This window comes from Protobothrops mucrosquamatus, unplaced genomic scaffold, assembly GCF_001527695.2.
Source record: "Protobothrops mucrosquamatus isolate PMUCROS unplaced genomic scaffold, P.Mucros_1.0 scaffold280, whole genome shotgun sequence".
Classification (NCBI taxonomy): Eukaryota; Metazoa; Chordata; class Lepidosauria; order Squamata; family Viperidae; genus Protobothrops; species Protobothrops mucrosquamatus.
In genome coordinates this window covers 608,330-620,755 of record NW_015386624.1, presented here as the reverse complement: position 1 = coordinate 620,755, position 12,426 = coordinate 608,330, and the positions used below count along the sequence as shown (strand labels likewise).

At 38.9% G+C, this 12,426-nt stretch overlaps 1 protein-coding gene across 1 annotated transcript in view; it reads left to right on the top strand.

The window, feature by feature from the left end:
• The first annotated feature begins 6,580 nt into the window (after positions 1–6,580).
• LMBR1L (limb development membrane protein 1 like) overlaps positions 6,581–12,426 on the top strand; it is a 35,684-nt gene continuing 29,838 nt past the window's right edge. The window contains exon 1 of the mRNA XM_015814741.1: positions 6,581–6,904. Coding sequence (XP_015670227.1) covers positions 6,833–6,904 — 72 coding nt within the window. The 5' untranslated portion in view covers positions 6,581–6,832. The remainder of the gene's footprint in view (positions 6,905–12,426) is intronic.

The window sequence follows — 12,426 nt, the reverse complement described above, 5'->3', positions numbered from 1 at the left end:
TTAGTAGACCAGCTTTGCTACATCTCTGCTGCATGGCTCGTCTCCATGATGTTTCATTTAACACACCTAGCTTACTAGTTATCTGGGGCAGTGGTCCTACAAAGGAATGCAGCAGACACTAGGATGTCTTGCCATTCCACCATGTGATCATGTCAATTTTCCATGTCTTTTTAAACGTATCATCATGTCTGTGAAATAAAAAGCTATAAAACATTTTGAGTACGTGCTATTCAATACATTTTTTAAAGAAATGTCTCTTGAGTGTAAATGTTTTCTGCTATATAAATATAAAATCTGTTTTTGGCTATTAACTTTGGCATGTTCTCTACTCTGGCTAATTTACAAAACCAGCCATACAAGTTTAAAGTGTTATGAATCAAATTTCTTGGCATTTTTAAGCTATAAAATAAGTAGGCAAATTTTTTACACAGAATTTATTTTGATTTTAGGTTCTAAAATGATGTACATGTGAATAGTTCTTTTGATTACATCTTTACTATATTGAAAGAAATTGGCCAATTCCAACCATTGTCTTTCAATTATTTCACTATATTGTATGGCCACCAACAGGCAAATTGAATTGTAAGCCTACTCTTAGTAATTCCACATATGCAAAGAGAGGCTGGGTTTGGCTCAGGCTAGTGTCGGCCATAATGACATCTTGATTGCTGGGATCTGTAGAGCCGGGCTTTTCAACCTTTTCACCGACTACCACTTTTAGGATATGGCAATATTTGACACCTAGCAAGGTGTCAAAAACTTGATGACTCTGCAAAAAAACTTGTTCAAAGTTGCAATTGCACTGAAATGACTTATGACCATTTTTCACACTTATGACCATTGCAGCATGCCCAGGGTCATGTGATTTATATTTGGATGCTTGGCAACTGATTCATATTTATGATGGTCACAGTGTCCCAGGGTCATGTGATCCCCTTTTGCAACCTTTTGACAAGCAAAGTTAATGGCAGGGCTGCTGGTGGCCGAGTGCTAAGGTGGGACTTCTTTCCCTGCCTCCCTCTTTCTCATTCCCATCTTCTGAAGGAAGAATTTGAAAGCACCCATATTTTCCCTCTTCCATATATTTATCAAACAAGGAAAAGCCTCCAGAGACAGAAAAGAAGCCATTGAGGGAACTAGCTTAAAAAGGTGCATTCCCCTTTAAGAATTAGCTACTGGCTAGAAAGGAAAGTTAAGAAGCGCAGCAGGCACTTAAGGAAGAAAAAAAAATAAGTACTCGCTGCTGGCTAAGGCAGCCTCCCCAAATGGCTCTATTCATAAGTAAAGGAATGCTACAGGCAAAATCCATTCAGGAGAAAAATACTTCAAAATCCCTTGAAGCAAAACCTACAGCTAACAATAGCAGAGCAATAGAAGCTAACAGGAGACATCAGCCAAATAGAAATTGCCAAACACTCCTTAAGAACACAAAGCCCACATTGCACAAATCCCAGAACTTCAAAGCCACAAAAGCACATAAGAATCCTTCCACTCTTCATCTCCCTCCCTCCTCTGTGCCTCACCTCCAGCTGATGCTGCCTTCATTCCTTGTGGAGAATTCAAAAGCCTTTTTAAGCAAGATGACAGCTTAAAAAAGCAATATTTCTACTGAAAAAGCACTTTTTAGAGAGCAATTTATGAGAAACTATTGTACATCCTAATAACAAAGTGGACAACAAAACCTAAATAAAACCGTAATTAAAGAATTCTATTAATTTTTCAGCCTTGCCCTTCTAAATACCACTGATCAAACAAAAAAACCACCCCAATTTTAGTATTTTGCTACACTAAATCTGGCAGCTAATAAACTACAGGTAGTCCTCAACTTAAACAATAGTTTGCTTGTTCAAAGTTACAATGGCACTGAAAAACGTGACTTACGACCGTTTTTCACAGTTATAATCTTTGCAGCATCCCCATGATCATGTGATCAAAATTCAGATGCTTGGCAACTGGTTCATATTTATGACTTGCTGTGTCCCAAGGTCATGTGATCACTTTTTGAGAACTCACAAAGTCAATGGGGAAGCCAAATTCACTTAATAGCCGGGTTACTAACTTATCACCTACAGTGATTCACTTAAGAACTATGGCAAGAAAGGTCGTAAAATGGGGCAAAACTCACAAATGTCTCACATAACAACAAATTTTGGGCTCAATTGTCATAAGTCAAGGACTACCTGTATATTTTCACATGCAATGATAGCAGCCGAGCTATGGTAGTAGGGTGAAGCTTTAGACTAGAGCAGGGGTAGGCAACCTTGGCTCTTTTATGACTCGTGGACTTCAACTCCCAGAATTCCTGAGCAGGAGTCAAAAGAGCCAAGGTTGCCTACCCTGGACTAGAGGTCTCAAATCGCCTGTCTCAAGAAAGCCTCTTCGTATATACCCTAGTTATGCCTCCCATTCTGGTATACCTGCTTGGTACTGTAGTTCACTCTGTGGCTACTTATGTTTCAATGGAATGCCTTTATTGTACTTGGCATCCTATCTGAGAGATAAGGCTCCCATAGCTTTGGCATCTTCTGATTGTGCAACTTTATGTCATGTCCCTAGGGAAATCAATTCTCCTTTGTCAGGAGAATGATCAATTTAAAAAAAAAAAAAAAAAAGAGGGGAAGAGAAATATAAACAACTCTTTTAAACCTTTAAGTTGTTTTAGAGAAAGGGATAATGCTGGATGATTTAGATTCCCCAGCAACATCTAAGAACCTCCAACAGAAAACATGCAGAAAAAATTAAAGCAGATTCTAAGATTGTGAGGAAAAGGGACAAAAGTGACTAGAATTCCGTATGGTATCCATTTCCTCAAAACTTGCAAATGAAATGAATAAATGTAGAGATTGCCATCAGAGACAATATGAATTAAATTAATTAAACCCATCCAATACACTCAATTACTGTAAAATAATACAATTTTAAAGTAGTATGATGCCATCTATTGACTATTTTGGAGTCGAAGTTTGATTCCAAAATTTTGGAGGATTTGCACAGCATCATTTTTAAAGTTTGGGGTTTTTTTACCATAATGCACACAGTTCAAATCCTTTGTTTATACTTTTTAAAAAGTTTCAGGAGAATCTGTTACATATAATGTTGAAATGCCTTTGACTAAATAGTGTGAATATTGTTATGTTTTAGGTTTAAGATCTCATTACGTTTCAGATGAAATTACTCCATTGTTTCATCTGATATCCTTCTACAAGTTAGGGTCAGGAGAAAGATTTCCCATCAATATTCAAATCTCAAATTCTCTAAAATCTGTTGTCTTCCCATTCTGTACACAGATCATATTTATCCGTAACATGTTTAAAATCTGAGATCAAAGAATGGGAGAAAAGGGAAGAATTAGGACTTATAAATTGTAAAATTTAATATTTCTCCAAATATTAAATTAAATATCATTTCTCCACTCCAGGGGCTCAAAGCAATTTTACACAGAACTCCATTTTATACAAGCAGTAAGTAAACAGGGTGATTGGTAGTACCAGCTTGCTTATGTAAAAGTATTCAATTCAAATTGTAATTAAGTTATATCATTGATAGGATCTGAAAGGAAAAAAAAGCGCATTAGCTGCAAATAAATTTAATCCATAAGTTCTATTTTTACGTTGTTCTTGAACATGGACCTTCCTCCTAATACTTTGATGAGATTGAACTAAAGTGGAAAAAAAAGAGGAAAGTGAAGTATTGTATGATTCCACTGATGATGCTGAAGATTTCTCTGAAGAAAATAAAGGAAGCTGTTTTTCTTAAGCTTTAAGATAAAGTCCTACTACAAAACCAATTTTTGACCAATAGGTCTACATATTTATGTCCCAGATTTTTTTATTGGCATGATGTTGTCTTAGCAAGAATTCTATGGATGTTTCTAAACTTTGCAAGGCCTCTAGATGGCGACCTTTATATGTATGTTTCTAGGAGATGAAAGGCTTGGAATTCTACCTGGGATTCTATAATTGGTGTACTGCCATTGGAGCTAGAAATGTGGCAGTAACAAGATAAAAATAATTACCGGTAAACAAAATTTAATACTGAATATTTTAATATTTTGTATCTTAGTTTTTATGTTTGTAAGCCACCCAGAGCCATTTGACAGTGAGATGGATGGCATATAAATTTAATAAAATTTTCTGCCATTTTAGTGGTGCTAAACTTTAGCAGCTTAGATCTGGTATTTTGCAGGTTGGTTATAATTTCACAACAAAACACTATCTTTATGCAGTAGAAAACTCCTTATCTGTGATTTATCAGAAGGAGACTGGCAACACATTTTCTGCCTAACTTAATTTTATTAAAAAGCATATGCTTTTGTGAGCTTCAGTTCACTTCATCAAATAAAATGGAATGGCTCTGTCACTTATAACTGAACATTAAAGTAAGTTGTGGTAGAGTAGAAATATGGAATAGGAAGGAAAGAAGGAATCTTTCTTTCCTATAATTAATTATGGGAACAGTGCTACCCTTAAGGCCATGGTGATAAAGCCAGTGCTTCTTGGTGATCTGGTTCACACTTAATTTTAAGTCATAAAAATAGGTAGTTCAATTTAGAATGATTTTTATTTCCATTTTTTCATATACCTAGTATTTTGTTAGTTCAAAGACAGAAATAGTTTATGCAGTTCAACAGTTGGTGAACAGAACGTTGAGAACAATTGTTAAAAGAAAATCTGATTTGTTCTGAGCTGGAACAAGAAAAAGAATGCAGAACATAGGCAATTGCTTGAAGCAGAGGTGAAGTTTATTTCCAAGAACAGAATAAAGGCCAACTATCAGAGGTGGACACTCTGAGCCCTTTGCCACAACCCCTTTGTATAGAAAAATCTTGTCTTTGAAGCTGGGCAGAAAGAATCCAATAGAAGAGAATATATGTAACTCATGGATGAACTGTGGGCTCTTTGATGCCCTCTGAGTTTGGTTGTTTCCTTGCAGATGTTTCATTACCCAAACTAGGTAACAGCATTGGGGAAGTTACCTAGTTTGGATAATGCAACTAGGTAACATCATAGAGTCAGATACCCTGCTGAACAGTTCTGCTTATTTCCTGCTCAATTAGCATTATAGATAAAAATGGCATTCTCATGGAAGAAAATATATTTTTGTTTATAAATAGGTGAAATCTCTAGCATCCTGAAAGGAAGTTTACCTGAAGGGGCTGCTGCCTTTGACCAATGTCAACCTCATTGTCAAGTTTGTTACCTTTTGTCTTAGTGCAATTTCTCATCTTAGTGCAATTTCTCATCTTTTGCCCTGGAAATGGCCGTGAGGTTGGGACAAGGGAAGACTGAGTGGCAAGGAAGATTTTGACTTCCTTCCCACCCAGCAATAAACATAAAAAATATTGATAAAATGCTTACAATTCTCAATTAGTTTAGCTAAGAGATTTCCTGCTGGAATTGAAGTCCTAACCTATTGGAGAATATCAAGTTGCAGACATCTGATATCATGAAACAAACACTCCATAGGCTGAACTATTGCATGAAGATTTTTTGGTGAGATATGAAATGAAAATAGGATGGAATTGGAAGTTTAAAAGGGGAATCAAAGTAGAACACACTTATGCCACAACATAGTGTACAGTACACCTGCATTGATGGCAGTCTCAGAACTGACCCAATGAATCGGTGGTAAAGATATACACTAATGGTATTTCGGCTGATTAAAGAATTTGCACAATACACTCACCTTCTCAGTTTTCAACTTAAGCTGAGCTATTGACTGCAGGTTTCAAGGAGAGGAAATGTAAGACAGTTATTTTTTTTTAAGCTTAGCATAACATTTCATGCATATAGAATATGCATAATCCCGGAAACAAAATAATTGTATTGTAGTTGTATTGTAATTAAACACTAGTAGTTATGAACACAGTGAGGTCTTTATTCCATTTTCACACACTGCCTTTGTTCCTATGTACTGTTAAGGTATGAAAGCTTGCTTAGTTTATGGTTAAGTGTGAACTTGACGAAAAACATCTGCAAACCATGCTTAAAATGCCAAATGAAGTTATTCAACACTATGCCTAAAAGAAACCACAGTTAGCCAATGTTAGTCACTCATTGAGGAATGATTTGCCAGAAGATCGCTTAACTCTCTGTTCTGTCCTGTCAAAAGATGAAGTTGTTGGGTATGTGTAACCAAGAGAATTGGGGTCTTGATGAATAAAAAATAAAAAATTCTGCTTGCACCCACAAATCCTTGAATAAATCACCGATTGACATGCTCCAAGAAGGTAACTGTGCAGATTTTCTATTCCACCACTGAATTTAAGGTATAAACTAAGGTTTAAACAACCTTCCTTGAAATAACCGAAGCTTCTCAAATAATTAAAACCCTTCAGTACAAGGAAAGCGGGGCCAGCCACTAGAGGATGCTACTCCATCACCGACATCAATGGGCGGTAAAAGAATGAACGTTCAGCTCAGCCTATCAACCGAGCTTTGGTTTCTAGAGACAACCAATGAAAAGCAGCAGGTAAACCCTCATCTAGCCAATTGGCTCTTTTCCTCCGGAGGGGATGTGGGGAAGTATAAGCTCTACCTTTTCCTTTCCATCGTCATTAATCTCATCACTGCAATAGTGGAGGTTAGTTGAGCCAGGGCGGTACTACTTCGGCGTCTTTAACGATGCAACACGGAGCTTCCTCCGGGGCGGGTGGACCTGAATTGTGACGCGGATTGAGTGTTGCAACGTTCTAGAAGTTGTCCCTAACGAGCAAGAAAGGAGGAGTTTTGGATTCGTGGTGGCGGCTACGCTGGGGTTCTGGGAGCCCTGTCCCCTGCTTCCCCCGGCCCCTCTGCCAGCCCTACAAACTTTCAGCCATGCCGTCCAAAGAATGAATTTGGGGGATCACGACCTGCTGTCTGCGCGGGAGCAGTTATTCCACGAGAGGGTCCGAGAGTGTATTGTGAGTACACTGGTTTGTTAATGACAACCCGAATTGGGTCATTGTTTTCTTTCATAAGACTAGAATTTTAGCCTCGTTATCCCCAGTAAATAAGGGACTTGTAGTCCAATACCTTTGAAAAAGGGGAAGGATTCATATTTTATTCCCGTTAATGAAGACAAAAAAATCGACTACGGGGATGGTGGTTTTGTCAAGGCGAGTGGAAGCACTAAGGAAAAAGAGACCAGGAATTTAGAGCTAAAGAGCAGTGAATGCCATTAGCCCTCTTGTTTGATAAAATTACATTCTTCTGTGCTCTTTTACCTAAGGTAATTGAAGAGGAATTAGAAAAAAGCAAGTTATAGCTGAGAACTAACTAGAATTGCTTGCTGCCAGAGTCAAAAGCCAATCCGTATATTTACAACCCTACAATTTGGTGCCCTCCAGATACAGTTATTTTGGACTGCAACACATGGACTATGTTTATGCATTAAATCATGGTTGCCAAAACCAAAAAACCTTATAACTTTAGTGTGTGAATCAGGTCATCGTGTTGCACCATTGTGTTTTTTGGCTAAGCTTGTAGTGTGAAGAATAACCTTGGCTTAATGTTTAGCATTAAGTTTTCTACTAGGTGCCAATTTGGGGAAAACTTTTTAAAGTGTCCATTTCTATTCAGCCTTTCTTCAAGGACCTGACAAGAAGTTCATTTGCTAGTAATGAAAAGAGTAATTAAAAGAGATGATTCTGTAGCTCTTTTCAGCTCTCTATTGCACAAGCTTCTCTCTTTAAATTATATTTTCCCTACTTCATATTGTTTTCAATTGGAAGGAAGGCAGCCAGAGCAAGTTTGGTCTAGTGGCAAAGATACCAAGCTAGAAAGCAGGAGACCCTGAGTTCTAGTCCCACTTTAGGCATGAAAACTGGCTGGATGATTTTGGGCCAGTCACACACACTCAGCCCAACTCGCCTCCCAGGGGTTGTTGTTGAGGAGAAAATAGGAAGAGGAAGTCGTGTTGGATATGTTCGGCCTTGAGTTATTTGTAAAACTAATAAAGGTGCTATACAAATGAATAAATATACCAAGACAGACAAAAAAAAATCTTATGGACTGTCCAGCTTTGCCAACCTGCAGTTGCCATGCCACCTGAAGCCAGGTGGATTTCTTGCCCAATAAATGTGGATGCAATGCATATTTATATATAGGTACAGGATATGACCGGATATATGTGAACTAATTAAAACTAATGGTTAATATTGCCTGCAAAGTAAATGCACTTCTTTCTGAAAAGCATTAGGTAACATCAGTGCTTATATGCGATTATATGTGCACCTGGGAATGAAATGTTCTAGAGAACTCTGGAATAGTCAGTCCCTCTTCTGAGCCACACAGCTTTGGCCATTATAGGAAGGGGGTGGTCTGGCCGTTTTCAGAAACAAATTCTCTGGAATGGTCGTAGTATGGATGTAGTTTGGATTCCTGAATTAACAGGCTTGTTTCAGGATTGGGCCATATCCAAAATGCCACAAAAGCAAATTAACTTCTAGACTACTAGCAGAGCATTTCCAAAATGACAGAATCAGCCTAGACCTGAGGAATAGAGCAGGACACTGCACATCTCCACCTCTCTCTTTCTGGCAGAAGCTTTAAAAAAAGAAGAGAGGAAAATACGGTAAGATGGAGAGGGGTTGAGAGAAAGAGAGAAACCTTGTTTAGAATCTGGAAAAAAGTCAATTCAAGGGGGCAAGCAATCTCTCCATTCCTCCCACTCTTCAGTGGCAATTTGGCAAAATAATTTATATCAGCAGTATGATAGCAATGAAGTATATGAAGTAACAAATTTGTTAAGGTAATTAATAGTGGTTGGACTCGGGTGCCTGGAGGCTTTAGAAGCTGAGGAAAAGTTTGAGGCTGGGACTTTTTAGTTTTAGATTTTTAAAAGTAAATACAACATTTTTCTGTCATCCAAGCGCATGAGACGCTTCAGTAAAACATAAGTAAAACATACACAAGTCTAGTGAGACTTTTGCCTTGGGGAGCTCACTGTCCTGTTTTATATTTGCAAATCTGTTGGATGTGAGGAGCTTTACATGTTACTTTGAAGGTGCACCTAGCTCTTCATAAGCAATTTCAGTTTAATCCTGCTTGCTTCATAAATGTCATTGGAAATTAAGAAATTGTAATGCCCAGAGAGTTGAAATAAGTAGTTATGAAGTTTTGAATGAAAAATTCAAATGTTTAAAATACCTGTCGTCAGGTGGTTCTCAAAAGCAGAAAAGCTGTGGCTTACATGTATATTAATGTGACTTATTAAAGTGGTACATTGCTTCATTCCAAGCTATGTTGATTTTACACATGGCATAGGGCTTTCTAGAAAAAACAGCAGCTTAATCTTTGTGCCTGGTAAAGCTGAGTTTCTGGGTCACTGACTGGGGATTATTGCTATTCTGTTAAAATAATGACAAGCTGAACAAAGGCAAGTTTTTTCTTGCCTATTTTCCTCAATTATATACTTCCTCCTCTACTACCCACTTAACTGTCTACCTACAAAGTACATTATGGGTTCATACTTCACTCTGTGTTTAACTTCCATGAAAGATTGAATGTAGAATTTTGACTTAGGGTGTTGTGAGAACCCAGCCAATTGTAGTTTATTAAGCAATTTATCTAGTTTAATGTCATTTCTTCTCTCTTGATCCAATGTCATGTTTATGGATCAGAGCATTCACTGGTTCATGCAGAGAACTCTGTTTTGATATCAAATGCCCAAGCAGCTAAGTTATATTTCAGAGAGAGGTCCATTGCATTTTTATTTGTACATACTTTTCTGTCCAGAGCAACCATTCTCAAAGCTCACCATGATCTAAACCAGGGGTCCCCAACCCCCGCTCCATGCACCTGTACCGGGCCACAGCATGCTAGCAACCGGGCCGCACAAACAAGCAAAGCCCCATCTGTGGGATGCAGGCAGCACACAAAACCACGCATTCTCAAGTCCATGGAAAAACCTTTCTCCACAGAACCAGTCCCTGGTGCTCCAAAGGTTGGGGACCTTTGGTCTAAACAGGTTATGAGAACCTTGGCAACTCTGATTGGGAGGATGGGAAAGGGGGAATTAGCTTTTCCAGCATGGCTTTGTGTGCCAAAGGTTAATCCAGAGTTCCATCTTTGGAGTCAACACATTAGTAGGCATTTGGAGTTGTGTAACGTCTAGGTGTCTGCTTAGCAGGCAATATATAGTACTCGGAATTATGCAAGGCAAGCATTTAGTCCTCGGTGCCTAGTTGGCATGCATAATGAGTTTTCTGAGTATTATGTTAACCTTGGAGAAATATTAAATCACTGGCATATGTGACAAGGGAGCACTGAGAATTTCAGATCAGAAAGCTCCCTCTTGATCAAGTTCCACCTGGTCCAGCATCTGTTTTTTCAAGATCAAGTACTGTAAATGATTCTGGGAACCACATATGATTCTGTGGTGTCTATTACTTCCCCTGTTGTTGCCAGTTCACCCAGCAATGATACTCAGTACTACCATACCTCTTCTGATCCTGGAACTCTTTACTATCCTGACTAATGAAGTTCATAGACCAATCTTCCATGCATATCTAGTTTCTGAAAATCATGTTCTTTGGTAGCCAATATCTGAGATATAATAATAAAGTTGGAAGGGACCTTGGAAGTCATCTAGTCCAACCCCCTGCTCAGGCAGGAAACCCTATACCATTTCAGACAAATGGCTGTCCAATCTCTTCTTTAAAACCTCCAATATTGGAGCATTCACAGCTTCTGGAGGCAGGTTGTTCCACTGGTTAATTGTTCTAACTGTTAGGAAGTTTCTCCTTAGTTCTAGGTTGTTTCTCTCTTTGGTTAGTTTCCATTCGTTGCTTCTTGTTCTGCTTGCAGGCACTTTGGGGAATAGCTTGACTCCCTCTTCTTTGTGGCAGCCCCTGAGATATTGGAAGACTGCTATCATGTCCCCCCTCGTCCTTCTCTTCATTAAACTAGACATACCCAATTATAGCAACCATTCCTTATATGTATTAACTTGTGGAAGTTAATTCCATCAATAATGCATTATATAAAGGCATACTTTTGAATTATCTGCCAACTGACTTCACTGGCCCTGAAATTACTTGTTTTGAAAAAAAAAAAAAAAATTTTTTAGAAATAATCTATCATGTAACCTTTTATTGGCTGGGTTGATGCACTACGCTAAGTTATGATTTCTTTCTTTAGCTTGTTTTAAAAGCCACAACTGGATAGTCATAGTTAGTTTGAAAAGGCACATTAAGCCATAGTTTAAGATTTATAAACTGAAGGGACTAAACTTAGACACTCTGCTAAGACCAAAAACCATATAACCCGCATACTGAAATGGCTTATTTGGATGTGTGCATCTTGCCATCTTTGTCATGTAAACTAAAGAAATCTGCAGAGATGTATGCTTTTTGCAATAGGGAAAATGTCCCAATTTGTAGATGATTTTGGTGAAATTGAGCATCGAGAACTGAATACCATGGCTAACAACTTTTATACTTGCAAGATCTATAGCAGTGGTGGCGAACCTATGGCACGGGTGCCAGAGATGGCACTCGGAGCCCTCTCTGTGGGCACACATGCCGTTGCCCCAGCCTTGCCTCCGCCCGTGACCCCCTCCTCACCAGTAGCCTCCCTGGAGGAGAGTCGCCCCTGAGCGTGGCCCAAACGGAGCAGCGCAGCCAAAAACATGGCAGCCAGGCAGCGTAGACAAGACTCTGCCCTCACGCCCCAATGCGCACAGTTGATGCTGCAGGGCGTGGGCAGAGGGTGTGGCCGCCATGGTGCTGCTGGGCTGCTTGGGCGATCGGCGGACCCTGGAGGCGGTGAGTGGCCCTGCGGGCAGGCAGGGCAGGGACGGGGCCAGTTTTTGGGCACTCGGTCTCTAAAAGGTTTGCCATCACTGATCTATAGTCTGGCTATTACTAGATAGGAACTTCTTACTGCTATGAATGATCCTTCTCTCTCTCTCTCTCTCTCTCTCCCTCTCTCCCTCTCTCCCTCTCTCTCCCTTGCCCCCTCCCTCCCTCCACTGTTCTTTTCAGAGGCTGTTCTGTGGCAGATAGCATCTTTTACCAAAATAATTAAAATAATCTACAGCAGAGGAATTGCAGATCACCATATAGCCCATAACAAAAAACGCTTAATATTTTATATATAATATTACATTTAATTCTTTAAAACAGACATTAACAAGCAATAGAGAATTTTTTTTAGCTAGCATCGCCAGAAACTTGACAGATTAACTTGTTAACAAGCATTTGAATGTCAAATATATTCTGATTTGTAAACTTTATGTTCCGGTTTTTTTATTCTCCCTCTTTGCTGAGAAATCATACAGATTGACAGATATACCATTCATACATGGTTGATGTATATACTATTTTTATTCATGCTGATTATTACAAAGTATTGTTCAACCTTGATAACCCTGCAGTCTGCTGAGTAAGGGTTCTTATTATGTCAGATTTTGTACTAAAGTTCATTGTGACCGTTGTGTTGA